General features: G+C 40.0%; 1 protein-coding gene across 6 annotated transcripts in view; it reads left to right on the top strand.

The window, feature by feature from the left end:
- Positions 1–22,355, top strand: part of stard13b (StAR-related lipid transfer (START) domain containing 13b) — a 59,206-nt gene that overhangs the window by 15,840 nt on the left and 21,011 nt on the right. Inside the window, exon 1 of one of the 6 annotated variants that reach the window (XM_040037659.1) lies at positions 8,388–13,807. The exons of 4 other annotated variants lie outside the window; for them this stretch is intronic. In XM_040037659.1, the coding sequence (XP_039893593.1) occupies positions 13,684–13,807 (124 nt within the window). In that variant the 5' untranslated portion in view covers positions 8,388–13,683. Of the gene's footprint in view, positions 1–8,387; positions 13,808–13,837; positions 20,097–22,355 lie in introns of those variants that run through there. One more of the 6 variants, XM_040037658.1, reaches the window with a different exon arrangement.

Below are 22,355 nucleotides of genomic sequence, written 5' to 3'. Positions count from 1 at the left end.
ATGGTCTTTTCTCATTAGGTGTGAGTTTTCCTGGTTGTATTTTGCAGCTGGGCTGCAGGAACCTCTTTAAAGACATGAATATGAGACAGCCAGATGGTCCTCGGTGTAGACTATAACATCACCGTCCACCTCATTACATTGACATTGACCAGAAGAGGCTTTGTTTTTGTTGTTGCTTTTAATGTGCTAGAAATGTCCTGCAGGCTTATTACACATTCACATGACTTGTATGCAAGGATGCCCAAAAGTTCTTTTACAATGATTAATGCATGGTGGGTTTCTGTAAATTATGTTATTGTCATATTTATTAAATAAATATTATTTAGTATTTATTTCATCTTTATTCTTTTTTTTAATTGCCACCACACCTGATTTTTATTAACGAAGTGTGGAAAAAAAAATCTTTTGTTAGCATGGTGGTCGGTCAGAGCACCACAGCTTTTAATGGTGTTGAATTCTTTTGAACATTGAACTTCATGTTTGTAACTTATAATAGAACGAGCAGAGAGCAGAGATCTTTTAAATAGTTCTTCCTACTTCTTGTTGTTTATTTAAGATCATGTTGTGAGTCATTTCTGGAAAACAGTCAACCTTTTAACCTTCTTGACTTTTGGTTTTGTTGTTTCCTGATTCAAAAGAAAAAAGAAAAGCCTAGAGCTTCATTCAAGCCACATATGGAAACACTCAGAGAAGATGGGAAAAAGCTTAATACTGATTTTGAAATGTTTAATTTCTGAAGATATTGCTCAACATTTATTGAAAGTTTTTTTTAAACCTTGCATAGATGATGAGCAAAAAGTACCTTAATCCCTGTCACATACAGTCATTTGTATGGAAATCCAGTCCCTCCCATGTCTTTGATTGCAGTGTGGAAATGAATGGCTTCCTTTGGTGAGAGGAGGCAACTATGTTCATCCTCAAAACCCCACTGCCTGACTGATATTAATCATAGATTTAATGAATCCTCAGTGACACTAATGCTGAAAGCTGCATATTCGGCCAGGTCTCTGCCAGAGATACAGATACAATACAGAGAAGTAGAGTAGTGAAACTGCCTTTACTGTCTTCACTGAAAGATTTATTTGATCGTAGGAAGAAATTTAGGTTTATTAATAGATGTGTTTTGGATTTTGTGTCCAGTAAAAGTATATTTTCTTAAATTTTTCAAGTTTCAGTGAAGTTTAGACACACAGAAATGGCTCCAAGACACAGCTATGTCGAGCTCTGTGACTTTAAACTTGCGTAAGTAAGTGGTCTTTTGCTTTATGATCAACATCGTATTACCCAAGCACCAGTCTGAGAGAAAATCACACAAATGTGGCTTAAAAAGCACTCTGTGGCCCAGAACTGTCAGGCTGAGGCTTCCCTCTAATACTCTCATTTACACAGATCCTGTCTCTGAATACATATGCTAATCTACTTTCGGTGTGGAAATCTCTTGCTGCTGATTATAAGAAAAACAAAGTGGAAACAAAGGGGGAAAAGAGAGTTTTCACAACTAAGTACACCCTTACTGATTCCTTCGGAATTAAAAGGATAAGTTGCACCAGTGTGCTGCTAATCCTGTGCACTTGATTAATTAATGATCAGCAGGTGTGTCCATCTCTATAAAAGCAGAAGCTTAGGCAGTCTGCTGCTTTGGAGCGTTTATGTGTGTTTTAACATAATACCTCAATCTTACCAGAAGTGGGCGTCCCTTCAAATTCACCCCAAGGTCAGACTGTGCAATGCCCAAAGAAATTACAGAAAAAAAACTTAAGAGCTGCATCTCAGCTTCTACAGGCCTCACTTAGAATGTTAAATGTTAAATTTCATGACAGCACAATTAGAAAATGACTGAACAAGTAAGTTGTTCAGGAGAAGGATTGCCGAGGGCTTAGGTTTGCAAAGTTGTGTCTGAACAAACCATTTCTTGACCAATGTCCTTTGGAGAAACAACCCAAAGTGGAGGTGAAATACACAGCTCCACATTTGGCAAAAAACAAACTTAGCACATATGCACAAATGTCTCATACCAACTATTAGGCACTTGGGCTTGTTTTGCAGCCACAGGACCTTGGCAGTCATTGCAGTCATTTAATCAACTATGAAGTCCTCTGTCGCCACAGTATTCTAGTCAGATGTGAGGCCATTTGTCTGACAGCTAAACCTTGGCCAAAACTGGGTCATGCAACAGGACAATGACCCCAAGCACAGCAGCAAATCTACAACAGAACAGCTAAAAAACAAAAGAATCAAGGTGTTGCAATACCCCAGTTCAGACCTCGGCCTGATTGATTACTGTGGTGGGACCTTAAGAGAACCGAGCATAAATGAATACATGCAAACCTCGGTGAACTGATGCAATGTAAAGAAGAGTGGCAAAATTTCTCTACGAGAAATTGTACTTCACTTCCACAGAACTGCATAGTGTCCTTTGAAAAAAGTTTTCATATGACTGTAAATATAAGCAGTGAAACTTGAATTTAAAAATATTTTTTGCACACTGAATAACAGCACATTTTACAGCAGATTGTATTGATCTAACAGAGGGGACAATAATTTCTACATTGAGGAAATGACCAAAATCTATCCTTCAACCGTTTTTCAATAACCACTCATTTAGTTAGGATTGCAGGAGAATTGAAGCCTATCCCAGCTGACACTGGCCCATTGCGGGGCTAACACAAAGAGAAAGCAGATATCTTATGAACAACTGAGAATCACCAAAATTAACTGAACATGCATGCCTTACTTTTGTGTGAGAAGGAACAGGAGCAGACTGAAAAAGCCACAGTGCTACACCCTGCACCAGTGTGTCACACTGAATGCTTAATTTAACTAATAATGGCATGCATAGATGGTCAATTTAATCTGTTATGCTTAAGTGCTTGCATGCACAAAGCTTACTGTGGATACTATACAGTACCATCCAAGATCACATTGTATATACATTAAGATTCTATTTTAAATGAATTTTTACTTTAACTAATTTGTTCTGCTCACATATTATAGTTACATCTTATTTCCTATGAAGTATTTCGCTCATGATCCTGATGACTGAGGCTGAACTGCAGAGGGGTTGTAAAATCCACAGTAAGAGCTAGTTGCTTGCTTTGTGTACAAGGCCCAGGTGTTTTTGATCAGACTGTGAAAACTGAAAAAAACCTGTACTTATTTATGTAAAACATCACCACAGATGTTTTCTCTAGTCTGCTATTAACAGTATAAAACTAATATGACAATGTTGACTTCCCTGGACAGTTCCCCTTGGCACCAAGTCAAGTTTAATCAGGCTCTGATGATTGGGATTAAATGCACAGTAGAGCTAGAACCATTTAGCAGCCTTACTCATGATTCCCACAGTGAAACTGGCCAACATGAGAATCCTTCTCACTGTGAAATGACTCCTCTGTTGAGCCTTATGTATACACTGCTATTATAAATCACCAGTCCGGCTATAGATGGTGCACCAGTGGGTATTATATAATGTCCATGGCTAGTAATGCATTAAAGCAGGGTTGCTGTGTTTTTTTACTCCTGCATATTCTTCAGCTGTTCTCAAACTCCAGTGTCACCCAGGGTCACAGCCTGCTGATGGAGACTGACTGTGACCTCAGACAGCTGCAGTCGCTCTCTCTGTTTCTCTCCCTGGAGGCTGGTTAGAGACTATAATATACACATCACAAGAGCATCATGGGAACGTGAGGAGTAGATGACATAGCCTGACACCTACGCAGTTCTAATCAGAACATATACAAGCAAAGTGGGCTGGTGGGGCTAGTATTGAAATCAGATGTACGTTTTAGGCTGTGTGAAGGAATAATAACTCTGTTGTTATTCTTTGTTATGGTCTGACCTCATTCTCATTCCATACTTAGCTAAGTGTCGCATTTTTCCCTGGGGAAGAACAAGGGATGGATCATTTTGAAGGAACTCTGGTCATTTTCCTATTTGCCTTGAATTGTTATTGTAGCATTATTTCTCTTTGTTAGAACACATCCAGAATCCAGTACAAATATGTCCAAAATTGTGTAGACACTCACAGGAGATTGTGAAACCTCGGAAAACCCATAAGCATGAATATACAGCTACAGTGCTTTGAAAATGTATCTGCCTCCTTCTTTCTTTCTTTTTGCACATTTGTTACTCTTACATATTTCAGATCATCAGTCAAAATTTAGTATTAGACAAACATAACCTGAGTAAATACAAAATGCAGTTTTTAAATGGTGATTTCATCTATTAAGAGGAAATAAACTACCTATCTCTGTGTGAAAGTGTGAAAAATCTTTTAGTCAGCAGTGATTTTCACTTTGGAACTCTATCATTGAGGCTATTTTTGTCCAGTCTTTTTCTCATTGTTGAAACATGAACGCTGACCTTAACTGAAACAAGTGAGACATGCAGTTCTTTATATGTTTCTCTAGATTCTTTTATGACCTCCTGGATAACACTCTAGCTCTTGGAGTAACTTTGGTAGGTCATACACTCCTGGGAAAGTTCACCACTGTTCTAAGTTTTCACCGTGGTTTGCTGTAGTCCCAGAGCCTTAGAAATGGCTTTATCACCTTTTCCAGACTGATGGATGTCAATGATTTTGATTCTCTGCTGTTCTTGAATGTTTTTAGATCATGGCAGAATGTTTTACTTTTTGGGGTGTTTTAGTCTGCTTATATTTGCCATACACTGGTTTATTGAGTCAGCAGGTCTGACAGTAATCGGTCCTAGGTCTGGGTAGTGATACTGAACTCCGCTTTCCAAAATGAAAAATGAAATCCTCATACAAAAAGTGTGTTCTATATTTACTCAAATGTTGTTTGATAATCTGAAACATGTAAATGTGTCAAATATGCAAAAAAAATTATTTTAAAAAGAAAAAATCAGCAAGGGGCAAATACTTTTAACAGCCTCCGATTTTTTTTTTTCCTCAAGGCTTTTCACAAGATTCTTACGCCTGACTGCAGAGATTTTGTTTTCGTTCAGCCACAAGAGGATTAGTGAGGTCAGCCACTGATGCTGGTGATAAGGGTGGCTTCCAGTCTTCAAGTTCATCCCAAAGGTGCTGGATAGAGTTAGGATGTAAGAACATCAAGTTCCTCCAAATCCAAATTGAGAACACAAAAAATGTGAATATATTTTCCAAAATGTTTCTGTAAAATTGGGCACACACTGTTGACTTGGCTGCCACATTATTTGATTTTCTGTGATATTATTGCTACGTGAGACGATATATTATATATAGGCTGTAAGCAACACCAAACCAGATGATTTATTATTCTTGTTAGCAGTAGAATGAACCCTTTGAGATCCAATTCATAAGAAGTGATGACTGACTTAGACCTTAATTCGGTTCTTCTTCTCCTCTCAGCTGTTTCCTTTAGTGGCTGCTGCAGCTGATCATCTGCTTCCAACTCACCTAGTCCCTTGTATCTTGTTCTCCCACACCAACCCACATGTCCTTTACTAGATCCATGAATGTTCTCCGTGGTCTTCCTCTTTTCCTTTCCATGTTCAACATCCTTTTTCCAATATATCCACTATCCCTCCTGTGTCCAAACCATCTAACTTCAATGTCAGCAGCTGAGAGGCTTTTGACCATGCCACATACAAGTATGTATGGCACCTTTAGTCAGCACACAAAGTCCTTAAAGGAAAGGTGCTATAATTTGCACACAGTGTTTCATGACAAAGATGTGATTGCTGGCCAGAAGCGCAAGGATTTAGACATCAGCTGTTCTGTCTCATAAAGATGAAAGAAAAAGAAAATTTTCCCTAAATTAATTTACTACTACCACTATTACTACAGAAAAACTAACGTTCACAAAATCGTCCCATTATTTTTACTCCCCTCTGGCTGTTTCCCGACAGGTGCCAGATCAGTGACATCATGCTCTAAATTTATAAGCAGATAGATGCAGCTCAGACTATAAAGGGTGCTGCTGGCATGACAAATGCATGAAAAATTCCACACATGGAAAGATGGAAAACGACTTGCGGTTTCCTGAGAGCAGAGGCCAGCTCGGCAGTTTCAGAGGGAGAGCAAGGGTGGGGGTGGAGGTGGGCTGGACTGCTAGTATTTCTGGACTTTTCTTTGTATATACAGTAATTTGTCAAGGTTGTGCAAACATTACAGAACAGCGTGGTTAACAAGGTCTGAAATCTTTTAAAGTTTTCATTGCAGTTTCAACATTTTCATTGCAATTATTTTAGCAATCATATATGCAATAGCACATAATATCATTTAATAATGCCTCCAAGGCCCTTGCACTGAATGAGATCATCATGTTCTACAGTTTCTTAGATCGTGGGGCATAATTTATTGCCCAGTATAAATCATCTGGTTTGATCCTGTCATTGTGTATTGTGTGTGTTCGCAAAGCTGTTTGAGCAGACACTATCTCCCAAGTGTATGTCCTTCATGGAGCGGAAACGGGTTTATTGTTCTCATTCCCAATTACACCCATGCTGCCAATTAGAGAAAAAAGCAGGCAATAAATCCTTTAGGGATCAGCTTCCTCAGTTGGTGTGCACGTTGGGGTAATTCAGGCCTGGGTTTTGTAAACTAAGCCGAAGGAGACATGGGCAGCCGTGTCAGGACGCAGGCCAGTTTCACAAGGGCAGAAACTCTGTGTGTGAGTGAGTGTGTGAAGCAACACAAAAGCTACCAGGTTGGTCCACCACTCAGCTGCCAGCTGAGAAGAAAAGCAGAAAGAAGATTGAGGAAGTAATGAGCCAGGAAAAGACACACCACTTTAGGGTCCCACACCAGGATGTTGGTGACTAAACAGACAACCGGCTCATGTCCACGTGTCTCCTTTTGTGTGTAAATGTTTACCAATCTACTGGAAATGAATGCAAACAATAACTTCTTCCTCACATAAAGCTTCATCGAATCTGGTGATCCACTTTGTACCTCAGTGTTCCTGCAAAACACACACACACACAACTTCGAAGCCAAGAACATTTCCTCAGGGCCAGTTTAGATACAATAACTTCATTGGCTCTCGCAGTGGCCTTCCAAATTTCCCACATAAACCACAGAGATTCCAGATGTTGCAGGGAGGCAAAAAGTCTGTTCCTCCGCTGGGCCTCGAGCCCTTGCCTCCGCATCCTCAGGCTGACCAATCGCGTGGCACATCTCACATCACGCACTGTGTGTTTTTGCACTGAAGCAAGGCTACAGGCACCCATGCTGCTGGAGATTTAGATAGCCGTTCCCTTTTCACTTGTACCCAGATAACAAAAAAAACCACAGCACGCTCTTAAAAGAAGCTCTGTCCTTGGGCGGTGTAGCACTGCAGCTTTCTTGTGGTTTCAGACCTGATTGAACAATTTGGCTCAGTAATCAAAGAGCAATAGCAGGCTGAAGCAGAGCAGACTTCCTGCATCCTCTCTGCTCTCTGGCTCACCGGCTTTAAAACTCAAGGGCCCACTAGGACTTGTTTGTGTCTCAGTGTGAAAACAATACCTGTACTGTACATCCAGCTTATCATGGTTGATGAGTTGAGCAGAATTTTTGGCAATAGGCTTGGCGATTCCACATGTGCTTCATTATGAAAACTGTTTGAGGGACAGAGATAAGTGGGCTCTGCCCCCCCCCCCCCCCCCCGATGTTGTTAACCTAACTTTGTTTTATAAGCATGTGGTCTAGGAATTCCCAAAGTGGCAACTCATAGGTTGGGAAATAATGTGGTTTACTAATCATAATAAGGAGTTTCAGATCTCTGAAAGCCAACTGTAACAACTTCAAATGACTTTTGAGTGACTTCTGATGTCCTATTTGACATTTGTCATGGGAGGGGAGAGTACAAACACTTACTGTGGCTTTAATTTTAAGCAGCTGTCAATTTTTACTTTGGTCTCTGTTAGCATTTTAACTCTGTCTTCTTGGAAAATGCTTATCCTGAGCTATAAACAGTAACTTCCTGTTTCAGTTTGTGTCATTAGGGCTAAGGCCCTGCTGAAGAAAACAAATGGGATTCAATGAAATGTCACAGTTATGTTTGAGAGGCATAAAATGTGCCTTTGTGTTGATGCCGTAATGCACCAGTGATAGCAACAAGTGCAGATCATGGTCCACTGACAAACTCTTCAAGCTATATTCAGTTTGCTTGTTTATGTCTAGTTTTCACTTTCATTCCTTTTTTCTTGGTTAAGTTCACACAAAAAAAAGATTGACAGGTTAAATTACCCATATGGAAAAGATATATATATAAATCTTATAAAGTTTGTATCTGTCTTGTGTGAAACTTGTATGAAAAGCATATAAGAGTGAAAACAGATATAAGATCCCTTGAAAAATTATATAATGAAACTTGTATGTTTTGGATACTTACTACATGAAAGTAATGAGAAAGTGGCCACTTTCATGAGTAATCACATATAAGTTTTTACTATTTCTTTTCCATATGGGTATGCCTGTTCACAAGATTAACCTATTGCATCTCTTAAATGTGAGATGAGTCGCTATTGGCTTGACTGGCTGCATCACAGCACAAAAGTCAAGACAGCTTGTGTGTACATTTGAGATGCCGGCGACTTTGACAAAATGGTTAGGTTTGATGCCATGAGAATAAGAACCTCGTCCGAGATGTAATTTCTCTAAAGTAATCCCGTCAGCTGTATGCTGCTGATTGCTTTGAAGGTACCATGGAGCACAAGCTAATAAACATTTTACATCAGCTGTTATTGAGAAGCAGTTATTGAGAGAGAAGTGTACCTCTGTGATTAAATCCTCATTGCTCTAATAGAAACCAGGTGCCGGAGAGTTGTGTAAATGTTTTCCCATGGATTTTTGTGGGCAGCACAGCTTTAAGAGATTCAGACCTGACAGCATTACATGCTTTGTCATTCAATTAAACAATAGCCACATACGCTTGTCATGCCAGTTTTACATTCCTCAAGCCTGTTTTTACAAACTTTGACCCCTGTGGACTTACGCATCTACAGAAGCTTCATGGCATGGGGAATATTTGTATATGTTTTTGAGTTTTACCTCACTTATAGTTTAATTCAGGATGTCAAGTTATGTAACCTTCTACTGCAATAACAAGATATGAAGAAACATGAAAAATCTCAGTTAATCTGTTGAAGAAAGACTAAAAGTAAATGATCATCTATTTTGGATTTAATGGCTTTAAAAAGAACAAGCCTTACTAAAGGAAGAAACCATTACGTTACAACAGACGGCCCTTTAAGAAAACAGAATTAGTGGCCACTTTAATGGATTGGGACCAAAGTCAGCCCCTCCTTCCTCAACCACATAATCTAAACCCAGATATACACCACATGTGTGGCTCTGCTGGAAAAATGAACTCGGCTTGGGAATATATGGTCAGGAAATTTATAGCACATGCCTGAGACAAGCCCTCAGGGGCAGGGATGGAGGTGGAGGAGCGATCTCCCCATTCCCTGTGCTTTGTTTCCATTAGGCTGGGAAGTGCAATCTCCCAGACATTTCAAGGGGGCCTGGTGTAAGACCTCCTGGCCAAGAACATGACCCATTCAAGGAGGAGAAATCAGTTTCCTCGCATCGGGGATTTTCCCACTACAGCAATGGGACAGCATTCCACATCTGTCACCAGACATAGGCACAGACAACGGTTCAAACTCTGGAACTGTTCAAATGTAGACATATAATGCATGAGTAAATATCAGTGTGTTTATCTGTTTGTGTTTATGAAGGATGGAGAGAGAGGGTGGACAAGGGAGAAAAAAAATGTAGTCCAGAAAGTACAGCACTTTTTCGGGGAAAACGGGAAAACGAGTGCTGCCTGGCCAAAATAAACAAGTGGGTGAGTCAGCAAAGGGAAAACATTCTCAAGCTGACTGATGTTTCCTCTCTTTGCATCTGCTATTACTTCTGCTGCCAAGGACTGCTCCAGAGGCTAAGTCATTGTCTAGCCACAATGATCCACAGTGTGATAATGCTCGTCTTTACTGTCCAAGTGGCTTCTTTTTAGAGTAAGTAGGTTGCGTTTTTTCCTCTTTGGTGATTCATGTCAAAAGAGGTCAAAATCTAGTTGCTGTTCTTCCTCCATCACCTTTGCTCTTTAGAAGATGACAGGGTTGGTATTGTCTATCTGTCCGTTCTTGCCTTCTACGTCACTGAGACTGGAGACTCGTCCCTTGTTTACATTGCCAAGATCTTGTCTTCACTGTCCTTTTTTCAACCCGTGTCTACTACAGGTGCATCAAGATGGGTTCTCTGTGACAAAAATCATGTTATAAAAAACCTCCCCCAGAAAGACAACGTCAACAGCCGTTACTGTCTTTTGTGTTAAATTAGATATTGTGCTGTCTGTTGACATTCTGGCCTTTTCTCTGTGGGCTTCCTGGGTCATGTGACCAGTGGAAAACAAAGTGCTTGACTCGGCCTGACCCTGACCCTTTCTAAAAGACTCACAGGATCAAATGAAGCAGCTTCTTTACTGAAGTGTGTACGTGTGTTTTAGTCCTCCGAGCTACATTTTAGCCCGAGGTGAATAAGTGGTGCTGAAAATAGCACCACACTGATCACTGGCTGCGGAACAGGCCAGTGGCGAGCCTAAAAAAAGCATCTATATTTTCTGAAATACATTTCATTCCTGTCACTTGCTAAGAGTGACAGATCGCTTTTTATAGAAATACAGAAAAAGGATGTTACACACTGAGAAAACGGTAAATGTGTAAATTTTGATATTTTGCCTGGTTGGAAGTATTTGATGTTTGCAACATAAAATGAGAAGTATGCAGCTGTTATTGTTGTCATGTCAGATAAGCTAAGATCAGAGGAGTTCTATGGGCTCCTACGTGCAGTTTCTAACTCTCCCTAACATCGTATAATTTCACTTTCAAACAGAACAAATGGAAAACTGAGCCCTTCATTAATATTCTCAGCTGCACACACTTTGGTACAGAGATATCTCACTATGTGACCTTGCTATAATGTTTAAATCACCTGTCCTGCTCAGGAGAAAAATGGTCTTTGTCTTTTATTAATTTCAGCACTGTCACATCAGCTTCTTACTGAGAGGGCAAGCAGGGGGCAGGAGAGGTTTAGTTATTCCAGAAAGTGTCATTCTGTGTGTTTAGCATGGATTTAAACCTGTTACAGCAGCAATCCCAGCTGGTGCCCATGAAATGAATTCAGCTGATATGATATCACTGCATTTAGGTCATGCACTGCCTGAGCGAGCATACAATAATAGGAGGAAATTCCTAAAATAATTATGGTAGAACGATCATTGAAGCTGCTGTCTTCAATGGCAGCTGCCCAGCTTAGAAGAGCTTACTGTGGTTATTCTTCAGGGATGACCTGACGTTTTCTTGCGTTGGTATTTTTGTTGCACATTTTTGTAAAAATAAATTTATTTGTTTTTTCTTAAACATGTAACCTGCTCAGACCTACCTGGGGAGAACACTCTGAACCCATGTTAAACTTTGAGTAATAGACCACATTGTCCCGAACAGAGGTGCAAATTCTGGTAACAGCTAACGCATACACTCACAGGCTATTTCATTAGGTGCACTTGTTTGGTTGCTCATTAACACAAATATCAAATCAGCCAATCACATGACAGCAGCTCAGTGCATTCAGGCACGTAGACATGGTCAAGATGACCTGTTGGACTGAGGTTAAAACTGAGCAACAGAATGGAGAAGAAAGTGACTTTGAATGTGGCATGGTTGTTGGTGTCAGATAGTCTGGTCTGAGTACTTCAGAAACTGCTGATCTACTGGGATTTTTAGCACACAAAAGTATTTGGGGTTTATAGAGAGTGGTCCAGGAAAAAGAAAAAATGTCCAGTAAGCAGCAGCTCTCAGGGCAAAAATGCCTCATTGATGTCACTGGTCAGAGAACAAATTCCCGACTGCTTCGATCTGTTATGAAGGCAACAGTAGCTCAACTATTCGTTACAACCAAAGAATGCAGAAGACCCTATTTGAATGTGCAACATGCCAAACCTTGAAGCAGATGGGCTACAGCAATAAAAGACCACACTGGGTGATTTTCTTGTCAGCTAAGAGCAGGAAACTAAAGCTAGAATTTTCGTTGATCAATCCAAAATCGGACAGTTGAAAATGTTAATGTTGCTACTTGGTCTGATGAGTCTCGATTTCTGCTGCGAGATTCAGGTAGTAGGGTCAGAATTTGGTGTAAACAACATGAAAGCATGGATCGATCCTGCTTTGCATCTATGGGTTAGGGTGCTGCTGTTGGTGTAACGGTGTGGGGAAGAATTTCTTGGTATACGTTGGGTCCTTTAGCACCAACTGAGCATAATTTAAATGCCATGTCCATCCCTTTATGACCACAGTGTATCCATCTTCTGAGCATCTTCCAGCAGGATGGTATTTCATTTACTTTGTCATCCACCAGATCTTAGGTAACCTTTAAGATGTGATGAAACATGAGATTTGCATCATGCATGTGGAAGTCTGTGATGCTTTCAGAATTAAGGCAGAGGACTGAGGTAGCTATGAAGGCAAAGGGGAGTTCAACCTGGTACTAGCAGGGTTTGCCTGATGAAGACTATATGTGAGTTGTCAGTTATACCTAATAAAGAAAGACTGACTGTAAAGATAATACACAAATTTGTAAGTAAAATAACTGAATAATTATTATTAATCATCACACGCAAAGAATACCTATAATAGAGCATTTGTCTAATTTTGGATTTATTTATTTCAGTGCTATTTTTCTGGATTTTCATATTAGAATATTGTGACAGTACAGGAGAAAGTGATTGCTCGCTTGTGGATTCTGTCATTTGAGAGCCACGGTGTGTATTTGCGGTGTTGCGTGGTTTGTAGCTCGTGATGCCTTCAAGTGCCCTACGTAGACCTGGGCACCACTTGAAAATTGAACGAGTACAACTGTGGAAGCGTTAATCTAAAAAGTAACTTTGTATGCAAAGCGTTAACATTGTACACAATATTGTATTAACTGCTCAGCTGTAATAGTGCTGATAAGATGACAGCCAGCGTTACAAATGACAGAGTCAGTTTCACGATGGAGTCCAGAAAACTTTGCTGCACAAAATGTGTGTTTATGTTCTGAAAAAATAAATATTAAACCGAGAACATATAATAAATGTGTCATAGGCTAATGTTGACTTCACTGACATGGGTTTAAAGGTAGCTAAAAAGTGTGCAGGTGTATTACTTCTACTGTACTCTATGTACTGTAAACGTAGCTATATATTTGTTAAATGCATAAACTGATGATTCTATTTTATTCAAAACTGGGTTTTAAAATTATGTAATCTAACCACCTTTTGCTCACACCAGCCCTCTAAGCTCCGCTGCTTCTTTCCCAGATATTATGTACTGTTTCGCTGTAAGGATCGTATCGGTTCTCCTAACAATTTCCATGTTTCCCACGGTACTTGAAGGCATCACGACTACAGGGCCGTGTGTCGATACACGCGCGCACACAAACACATCTGGTGTGAAGTGGGAAAGCCGCGCTTAATGCTTTACTGTCACTTTCTTACTTTTACTTGTCTTGCTGATTTCCGTTTCTAACTGGGAGGGATACATTTAATTCCCCTTGAAATGGTGACAACTTCGTTTGAAGACCGGTCACCGGAGTCAGGTTTGCCGCCACTATAGAAAGAACTTGAAGCCGGGAAAAAGGTGATTTTGTGTCGGGGTGTTTAAAGGGGTTTGTGAGAAACCAGGAGGAGTTTATTATTATGTCCGAGTGGAGGATTTGAGATGAATTCTAAAAGAAGGTCAGCGAAACTGAAGCTCCGGCGGTCTTTCAGCGAGCAGCTGTGGAGCTCCACATCCAAAGCCTGGGATTTACTCTGGAAGGGTGTCAGAGAGCGGAGACTGGCAGGTCAGTAGCCCGCTTCAGGTCAGATCTTAGCCCGCGGTATAGGCTGGAATAGAGTGTCATCCACCGCAGCAGAGACTGAGGTGACCCCATCCTATTACTGGGGAGAGTTCTTTAATTCGTATATAATTCGTGTATAACAATTATTATTGTTTTATTATTGCACACTGATCAGAGTGACATTTAAAGAGAATTTAAGAAGAAAACACATTCTTAATGTGGTAGGCTATGAATTTGTTTTTGTGTTGGTAGATTTTTTTTTTTTGTCTAGACACTATTGATACTGTTTATCCTAAAAATTACTCCACGCGTGCATGTAGTCTGGCCTAATATTACAATTTAAAAAATTATTTTTTTAGTTGCGCTCAGTTGAAGGTGTAGGTAGTTAGGCAGCAAACTAAAAAAAGTGTCTAATAAATGCCATAAACTTATAATAAATACAGTTTAATACCTTTCTGTAGGAGAGTTTTCCTTTATTAGCGTCGATTTTTTTTTTATTACTTTCAAATGACAGTGGGGTCGCAAGGGGGCGCTGATAAGTCATTTCACCAGCTTTATGAAGTGAATGAGATTGAATGAAGCAATGTTTGATCTTATTTTCTGTCACATAATTCACGTTAAGTTATTATTGTGTTCATAAGAAATTGGTTTTCATTTGGGTTTCTTTCATTAGTTATAATGACTGTATTTCTGCAGGGTAACATTATTGTGCATGCTTTCTGTGCCACTGTCTTTGAGATTATAGATCACATTTTTTTTTCCCTTTACATTATTTGCTCATACTTGGCTCAAAAAAAAAAATCCCAAATAAACCCAAACTGAAGCAACTTTGTGACTGCATTGAAAATGTTTACACGCCTTTTTCGGTGACAACACATGTGTTGCCAAGAATTATTCAGTGAAAGTGAACTTTATTTTCCAAGTAATATCACGTATAGCATACATGTTAACTTTTTGAAATGCGTATGAAATTAACTCTATATGAGGAAGTGGCACTTAATGGCAAAAGAGATGGAAACATTTACCGCAATAGGCACAGTTTTGTTATTGGTATGTTTTGGTATTTTTTTTTTGCTTCTTCTAAGACTGTGTTACATAATGTGGAAAATGTTTAATTTTTAGAGTACTCTGGGATCGATTTAAGTTAATAATTTCAAGGTCAGTTTTTGTTGCACTGGTTCTCTTAATGGCCCTGAGAGAATTGCGTCAGAAGTGAACGTCAGTCATCTGTGCAGTTGCCCGAGTGTACCGCCAGGTGCAGTAAAGTGACCACAATAGCGCCTTATGTGGGGAAAACCACATGAATGACAAAACAGCTCTGTCTTCACTGGTGGATTTGAAGTGCTGTAGTCATTCAAATGGAGACCAGATGTTTTTATGAGTTAGAGCACAGAGTTGCATATCAGATCTGATCCATGCTTGGCTCAGCTGTGAAGCCTGTTTAGGAACGTCACTGGTGCAGCAGCTGAGTTTGCCAGTGTCTGGATATCTGACACATTAATCTTGCATTCTTTTCCATATGCAGCATGTGAAGCTGCTTATGCAGACACTGAACAATGAGGGGACAAATGCTGCATAGAGACCAGACCCAGATGTAGATGGCTGACATATGGGAATTGATTTGAATCATTTGTGAACTCTGTCTGAAAGTTTTTTCTTTTCTCTGTTTTTAGGGTGCTAGGTGCGGTACAAATTTCTATTTTTGGATATTTTCTTTTTTCAGTGTATATGTAGATAATGGTGCTAGTGAGGTACTCGAGATGGATTTGGCCTGTCAGCGAAGAACTTATGATGTCACAAAGAACTTATGTTGCGACAAGTGTGTTTGCACCTTAAAATACTAACGAACTGGCTAAAAGTTTAGTTTAATTTTTTTAAAATAAATTACACAGTATCTTATATTATGAAGATACATTTAAGGCCATTCTGCAGCAAACAAATTTAAACCAAAGCTTTAATAAGCCTTATCAACACCTCTGAGATTAATGTGTGTTCATTACATATTCAAACAAAGAGATGTGAGCTGCCAGCCTATGTAGATAAGTTTAAATCACAAACTTCTTTTTCATAATAAGGTGACAGTCCAAGGTTATGACTTTGAGACTTTGAGCCTTTGTCCAAATCCTAGACATTAATTAAACCTCTTAAACTGAATTTTTGTTGGCAAAGCAGAAATTTTCCAACTGAAAGTTTAGCTTTAAGTCAAATGCCTGATTTGATTTGTTTGGCTTATTTAGGAGCTTTGGAGTAAGTTGTGTTGCAGCCTTAGAAGTCAGCCGTAACAGTATTTTATTTGATATTTAGGTGTTGCAACTGAATTCTGTGGAGGAATACAAATATACAAGATTGCCTGTATTGTACAGTACTGTGACGCATCTATTACAGTTCTTAAAAGTGTTAAAATATTTGGTTTATTTATAAACTGAGGGTTTAGTGGTTTTCTCTGTCAATCATCACTTTAGTGAGTTGAGACGTTCTTGATCTGTGTGTCCAGTTCTGATAGATTGTGGAGACATAGGCATCATGGAATAAATAAATCCTGGATACTTTGGTCTGCTTCCTAAATTCCCAAGGGGTTGCCACAGCAGACAGATCTGCACGTTTGATTTGGTACAGACTTTACACAAGTAAGCCTTCTTAAAACCTCCAGTTTATCTGGGTATGGCATTGGCATTAGGGCTATCTAAGCCAGAAATCGGGTTTTTGTGTGTCCCCCAATCTTGAACTGGGGATCATTTGCAGATTATGCCTGGTGTCTAAACCCACAAATATTCCTTCTGTACTTAGCTTTAGAGCTCAAGCTTCAAATCCAGAAAACAGATTTTTTTTTTTTTTTTTTTTAGAATCACACCTGGCTGATGGGTATGCTAGATATTTGTTTAAGTGTCAATAAGCAGCTTTGAGCACCCGTCCTCCTGTCGTAATTTTATCTGGAAATTTTACCCCCAGCAGAAGTAAAACTTACAATTAACAAGTCAATGGTGAAATAATTGGTTTGTAGCATTTATATTGTTAAATTCTTGCTAAAAACAAAAAAAAAAGCATCCAAGAGCTGAAGCGAGTTAAAAAGTTTAACCACCTCATCATATAGAGCTCAACTGGTCTTGCAGTATTTGAGCGTGATGATCATGCACAGCTGAGTTCAGCAGTCAGAAATGTGGTGGCTCATGAAGTGGAAATCTTCTGTCACACTAGAGTTATTCTTAAAACTTAGCCACAGGAAACATAGCCACACCAGAAGCAAGACTGCCCAGTCCAGAATACATGTGTCTGCTGCTGAATAAAACCACATCAGACTAACGTCAACTAACTCAAGATGATTCAGAATACAAGTTCCCCTTTTGTAATCACACATGGCAGAAAGTGAGTGGAAAGCAATGAAAGTTTGACATGCATTAAAAGTCTGCATTATGGCTTGGGCCTAATAATGAAGTGTGATACTGCTGCTATATGTGAACTGGACATGATTCAAACCCAGTATCACATATATCTATTTTTTTTCTTATGGGGTATATAAACAATAAAAATCCACTTTGTGACATGGTAGCTATGTTGACAGAGCCTCTGTATGTTTTTGTGCATCTGTAATGTGAGTCTGGATTCCTGTTGTCATGTGGTATAGCAGTTGAGCTCTGAAACCCAGACAGTGGCGTGTTGAAACAAGTTTGATAAGGGCTGGAGTCACTGCACTCCCTCTAAGGACAGACCACAGCCATTTCATCATGGCTTGCGGCATAAAGTTAAACACAAGGACATCTCTGAGTACACAGAAGATGTTGTAGCTCTTTCACGATCACCGCTCAGGTATTTGAGCATGGACGGAGACGGTGACACCATTAATCTCATTCACTGTCATTTACAAGATTGATTCTGTAATGTGATACGTATGATGCACTCGGTGATATACATTGTCTAGACAAAAGGGAAGAGAAATATGCAGAAATGTTTGCCCTCATTTTTTGCATCTAACACTTTAAGCCATTCTTTCACAACATGAATGAATGCAGGTGTTTGTGTGTGTAAAAAGAGAAAAAAAAAAAAAAGTCGTCACCCAATGAAATCATCTGAATGGTGTCGCACCATCACCTAGTGCTTTTAAAAAAGCGAGAGCCTTGTATTAAACATGCCACTTGAGGGTGTGGGGAGGGCCATTAAACCCGGGAGAAGTTTATGAAAATCTGAAGCGGGCTCTGAAGTGTGCTGCTGAATTGTGGTCTTTGTGAGCTTAAGCTAGGGTGGATTATGCCAGCTAGTGAGAGGAACAGACAGGGGCTGTGTTTAACTTGGTCGCTTGCCTATTTCTGCTCTATTCACGTGTGTGGCGCCATGCTCACACTAAACAGACAAGCCTGTATGCTGAGGCCGGGACAGTCACTGGGAGAGTGGCAGGGGCCTTGATTGGCACTGGGTGTGTCTGCTGGTACCAAAGCATATTTCAGGTATTAGAAGGCTGTTATTTTATGGTGTAAACTGGCTGACAGAAGTGGACTTTAAAATCATAAGAATATATGATTTAGTTTGCCATTCCAAATGGAGTAAGTGACTTGCTTTTGAAAATATTTGAGATGGGTTTGTTTTTTTTTTAGCTTAGAGGAGATTCATTTTTGGTTTTACTTGTAAAACCTGAATAGAAGGCGGAGTCAAAAAATCCAACCTTGTAACGCCGTTTTTATGCTGAGCTTTGTTTAGTTTCTGGAGGATATGTTTGGGATATTTTCCACAAAAAATAGTCCAAATGAGATGTGTTTGCAATGCTGGAAATAATAAGCCATGTGGAGTTGCCTGGATAGAGCGCAAATAAAGTGAGTGCACCGAACTGTCACCTACACTGCCCATACTTTGGTGCAATCTAGCAGTTTCAAAGAGCGGCTAATATCTGATCCCACTGGGATAGGACATTTACCTTTTCACAAGCTTCTAAAAAGCTTTAGGATTACAGGGGATGTGTTGCTCTGTCATTAATAAGCATAAGGGAATCACAAAGAATGTGTTTAAGGGAGCATGTGATTGTTTATCTTTATTTTAATCCCTTGTACATTGATTTAGCTGTTACTTTGTTACTGTCCTGGAATGTCTTACAAGAAAATGAGCTTGCGGAGTTGCATATGAATAAATAAACAAATAAATGGGGGCGAGGGGGGGATTATATGCAAAAAGAAGTTGTAATAAGTTGTAGCGATTGTCCCATAAATACCTAATTTTTCCTTTTGTTCTACACAGCTTTATTTAAAGTCACAGTTTGATAGATGTCTGTTGGTCCATGGCAGAAAATGGAAAGTCATTAAGTCTTTGTGTACCAGCTACAATAGCTGCAATTATGAGGAACTATTACATGATAATAGTCAGATTGTACAAAAGTGAGACTAAACATTATTGTGTCAGGGAGATGAAGCCTTTAATTTTGATCATCAGAACTGATTAAAGTACTTGCTGGAGATTGATCTTTACTTTTCAGTTTAGTAAAGTGGAATTAGGTCAGTCGTGTTCCAACTCCAAGCTATTTTTCCTCTGAGTAGCTGACACTTTATAGGCAGCCTACTGAGAGCACTTCCTGTGACTGGCTGTTATGAGAGGCTGTTATGTGGTGGGTGTGGGTGAGCAGAAATGAGACTTCTCAAATGAAGAACAACTTCTCGCTCTCATTCCCTTTCCGTAGTTTTCTCGAAAACGACACCAAGAATTTCTCGTGCAGTAAATTTGGTGCCTGTGTGACCTGCAACAGCACAAGTATTGTTCTAGCACAGGGAGGGTCTGAAAGCCACTATTTTTGTAAGCCCTCCCAAACCCCTCTTCATCCTCTCCTGCTCTCCTTACTCAGTTCATAGGCATTCCAGTGGTATTTATATTTCCCTCCAGAGCAGGGGGAAGTTGACAAGTATTCACACAGACATTGGATTCAGCTCAGAAAGGTGGGCAGTACTCCCACTGCCTGCTTGCAATTGGTTTCATTGTGGTCACATGGCCTGCAGAGACAGGCTGAAGTGTTGGCACTCCTCCCCCCATAGCCTCCGCTGTGCCCTCCCTCTCTGCTCACTTTAGGCTTTTCGCGCATGTATGTGAAGTTTTCTGTTGGTCAGACCCTGTGTGGTTGAGTGTTTATCAGCCAGGGGATAGGGGCTTATTACAGTTATGTTTTGGGAGCTTCCCGAGTCCACGGCCAGTGAGTGCCTCGGGAGTATGACCCCTGAGACTCAGGATATATACCTGAGAATGGACCATCACCGCAGACGCTCTGGCTACAGGTTGGGCAGGATTATTGCCAGGCAGCAACTACTCAAGAAGATTGCTGGAGGTAGGAGGCTTGTTAGGACAGAAGTGACAGTTCAGACAGTTATTCAATTCTTTTGGTTGTTTGGTTTTTGAGTGAATTTGTCATTTTTCCAGGATTGAGAGGAATACTGACTAAGCGAGGTGGTAGTCAAAACATGGAGTGAATAAGTTCTGTCATGTGTTTGTGAATATGAGGCTGTGATTGCAGGATGATATGTTGACAAAGTAGTGAGTGTCTTGTTTTGATTGGGATAAGCTGATTGTCTTTTTCATATCAGTTTGTATCTCTATTGGTTTCTCACTTATTTCTAGATAAAAGTGGAATTCAGTGTTAACAGCCTTTTTAAGACACATGTACAGGACACCCGGAAACAGGGTGTGCTTGTGTGTATCGCTGCAGAAGAGAAAAAAAACTTGACCTTTAGCCAACAGGTAGTCAAGGGTGCAGAGGTGTTAAATAATTGGTATTGACTGACTATAACAAATACAGATAGGTGATAATCAATAGGGTCAGTTATGTAAGAAGAGCTGGGCCCACAGTGTAAACACAATACATCAATGAATGTCTTGACTTGACAGGTTTACAAGCACTCCGTTCATTTAAAGATTGCTGCTTGTAACCAGGTGAGCCCTTCGCCTTCAGCTTCCTCCAGGGCCTCTAACCTCTTTCCTTTGTCTTTAAATACCTGGAGACTTAAATCCATTCCCCAGAGGCCAAGAAAGGGCATGTATAACAACAAAGACGACAAAATACTACGACTCCTGCTCCCTCATGCAGGTGTGAGCACTCTGCCGCTGGATCAAAGGGTGGCTGCATTTCATAACATAAGCTTCATTGCTAAGAAACTTTGGTCATCAGATGGTAACGTACAGCATAGTTCTCCTCTCAGTCACAGTAACAAGAGCGTGAGTCAGATAATGCAGCCTTGTGTGGATAATATTTTGTATCGCCGCAGAGGCAAGGGCAAAACACAAGGCTTGTTTTTGATTATGATGATGTAAAAGATGCACAAAGGGTGCTGTTGGGTGGATTTCCCAGTACTGCGTGTGTGTACGCCTGTTTTCTGGTGGAAATCTTTATGATCTGGTGTGTACTGACGTGTGGCGTCATGTAACCAGACGTGTTGTTTTCAGATCACAGATGTCTAGGTTGACAGCAAACCAACATTGTGGGTCATCTACGACACGGACAGAAAACATGTATGTTTAAAGTGCAATTTAAGATGCTTTTATTCAAGTTAAGTCATTTTAATAACAGGGTTTCTTTTTATGGGAGATCTTATTTGTCATGTTTTTGAAGAGTAGCTTGGAATTTTTAGTTGGAACCAGTGTTTTGTCACAATTAAGCAATTTTCCTGCTGTGACTTTTAAAAAAAAAAAACTTTATCACTGTTTTTTGGTTAGATTTTTTTTAAACAACTACAAAGCTTCTTAAAGGAAGTATCAGTTGTGTATCATCTTGTGCTCTTACACCAGTCTGAAATGCTGAAGCTAACAGTGAAGTGGTATTTTAAAGCACTGGCTACAGAGCCACCGAATTGATCTTTGTGTATTGGCAGTAGCTGCTGCATTCCAGCTGGTCGGCCCTGTTGACACAGCAGGTTGAAAGTGAGTGTGGGTCATGGTGATGGGCAGCATTACTCATGTATTGTTTCATTCCAACATTCCAGGGACGGCCGTTCGATCTTAGTCACGTTTCCGATTAGATGACATTTCAAGGTATCCTGAGCTATCTGCGTGGGATCCTCCTCAGTCCTTTAAGTTAAGGTATCGTTAGTTGTTACTCTCGAAATATTCTGTCTTTCCAGCTTGGAGAGTAGCTGGATGTGCACGCACAGCTGTGTGAATTAAGATGAGAAAAAAAAGGTATGTTGGCTGGTTCCAGATCTGAAGGGGTCTGTATATTACAGCAGGAATGCGTCTCTGTCCTTGAAAATATTTCTGAGATTTCAGAGGAGTATCCCACATGCGATTACTCTGGAGGGCTTACAGTCTGTCTGCAGCTTTTTGCCCTCTCCCTCAAATCCTCCCTGCTCAACCCTTGCCTGGATTCTCAGAATTTCTGCATCTGTTTGTTACTATTCATAGGGCAGAGATACATACAGTACATCATACATTTAAACAGCCATTTGTGTCCAGGCACTGCACATAGTCTCTGGACAAGAATGTGTCGATTTTTTGTACTGTTGTTCTTGTTTAAGAAAAGAAACGACCTTTATTACTGACATTTGAATGATACATTTAGTCTTCTACCACAGGTCGGTACTAGCCACATTTATTT

Source organism: Simochromis diagramma, unplaced genomic scaffold (assembly GCF_900408965.1).
Source record: "Simochromis diagramma unplaced genomic scaffold, fSimDia1.1 OVJJ01000463.1, whole genome shotgun sequence".
NCBI lineage: Eukaryota > Metazoa > Chordata > Actinopteri > Cichliformes > Cichlidae > Simochromis > Simochromis diagramma.
This window is presented reverse-complemented; position numbering and strand designations above follow the sequence as displayed.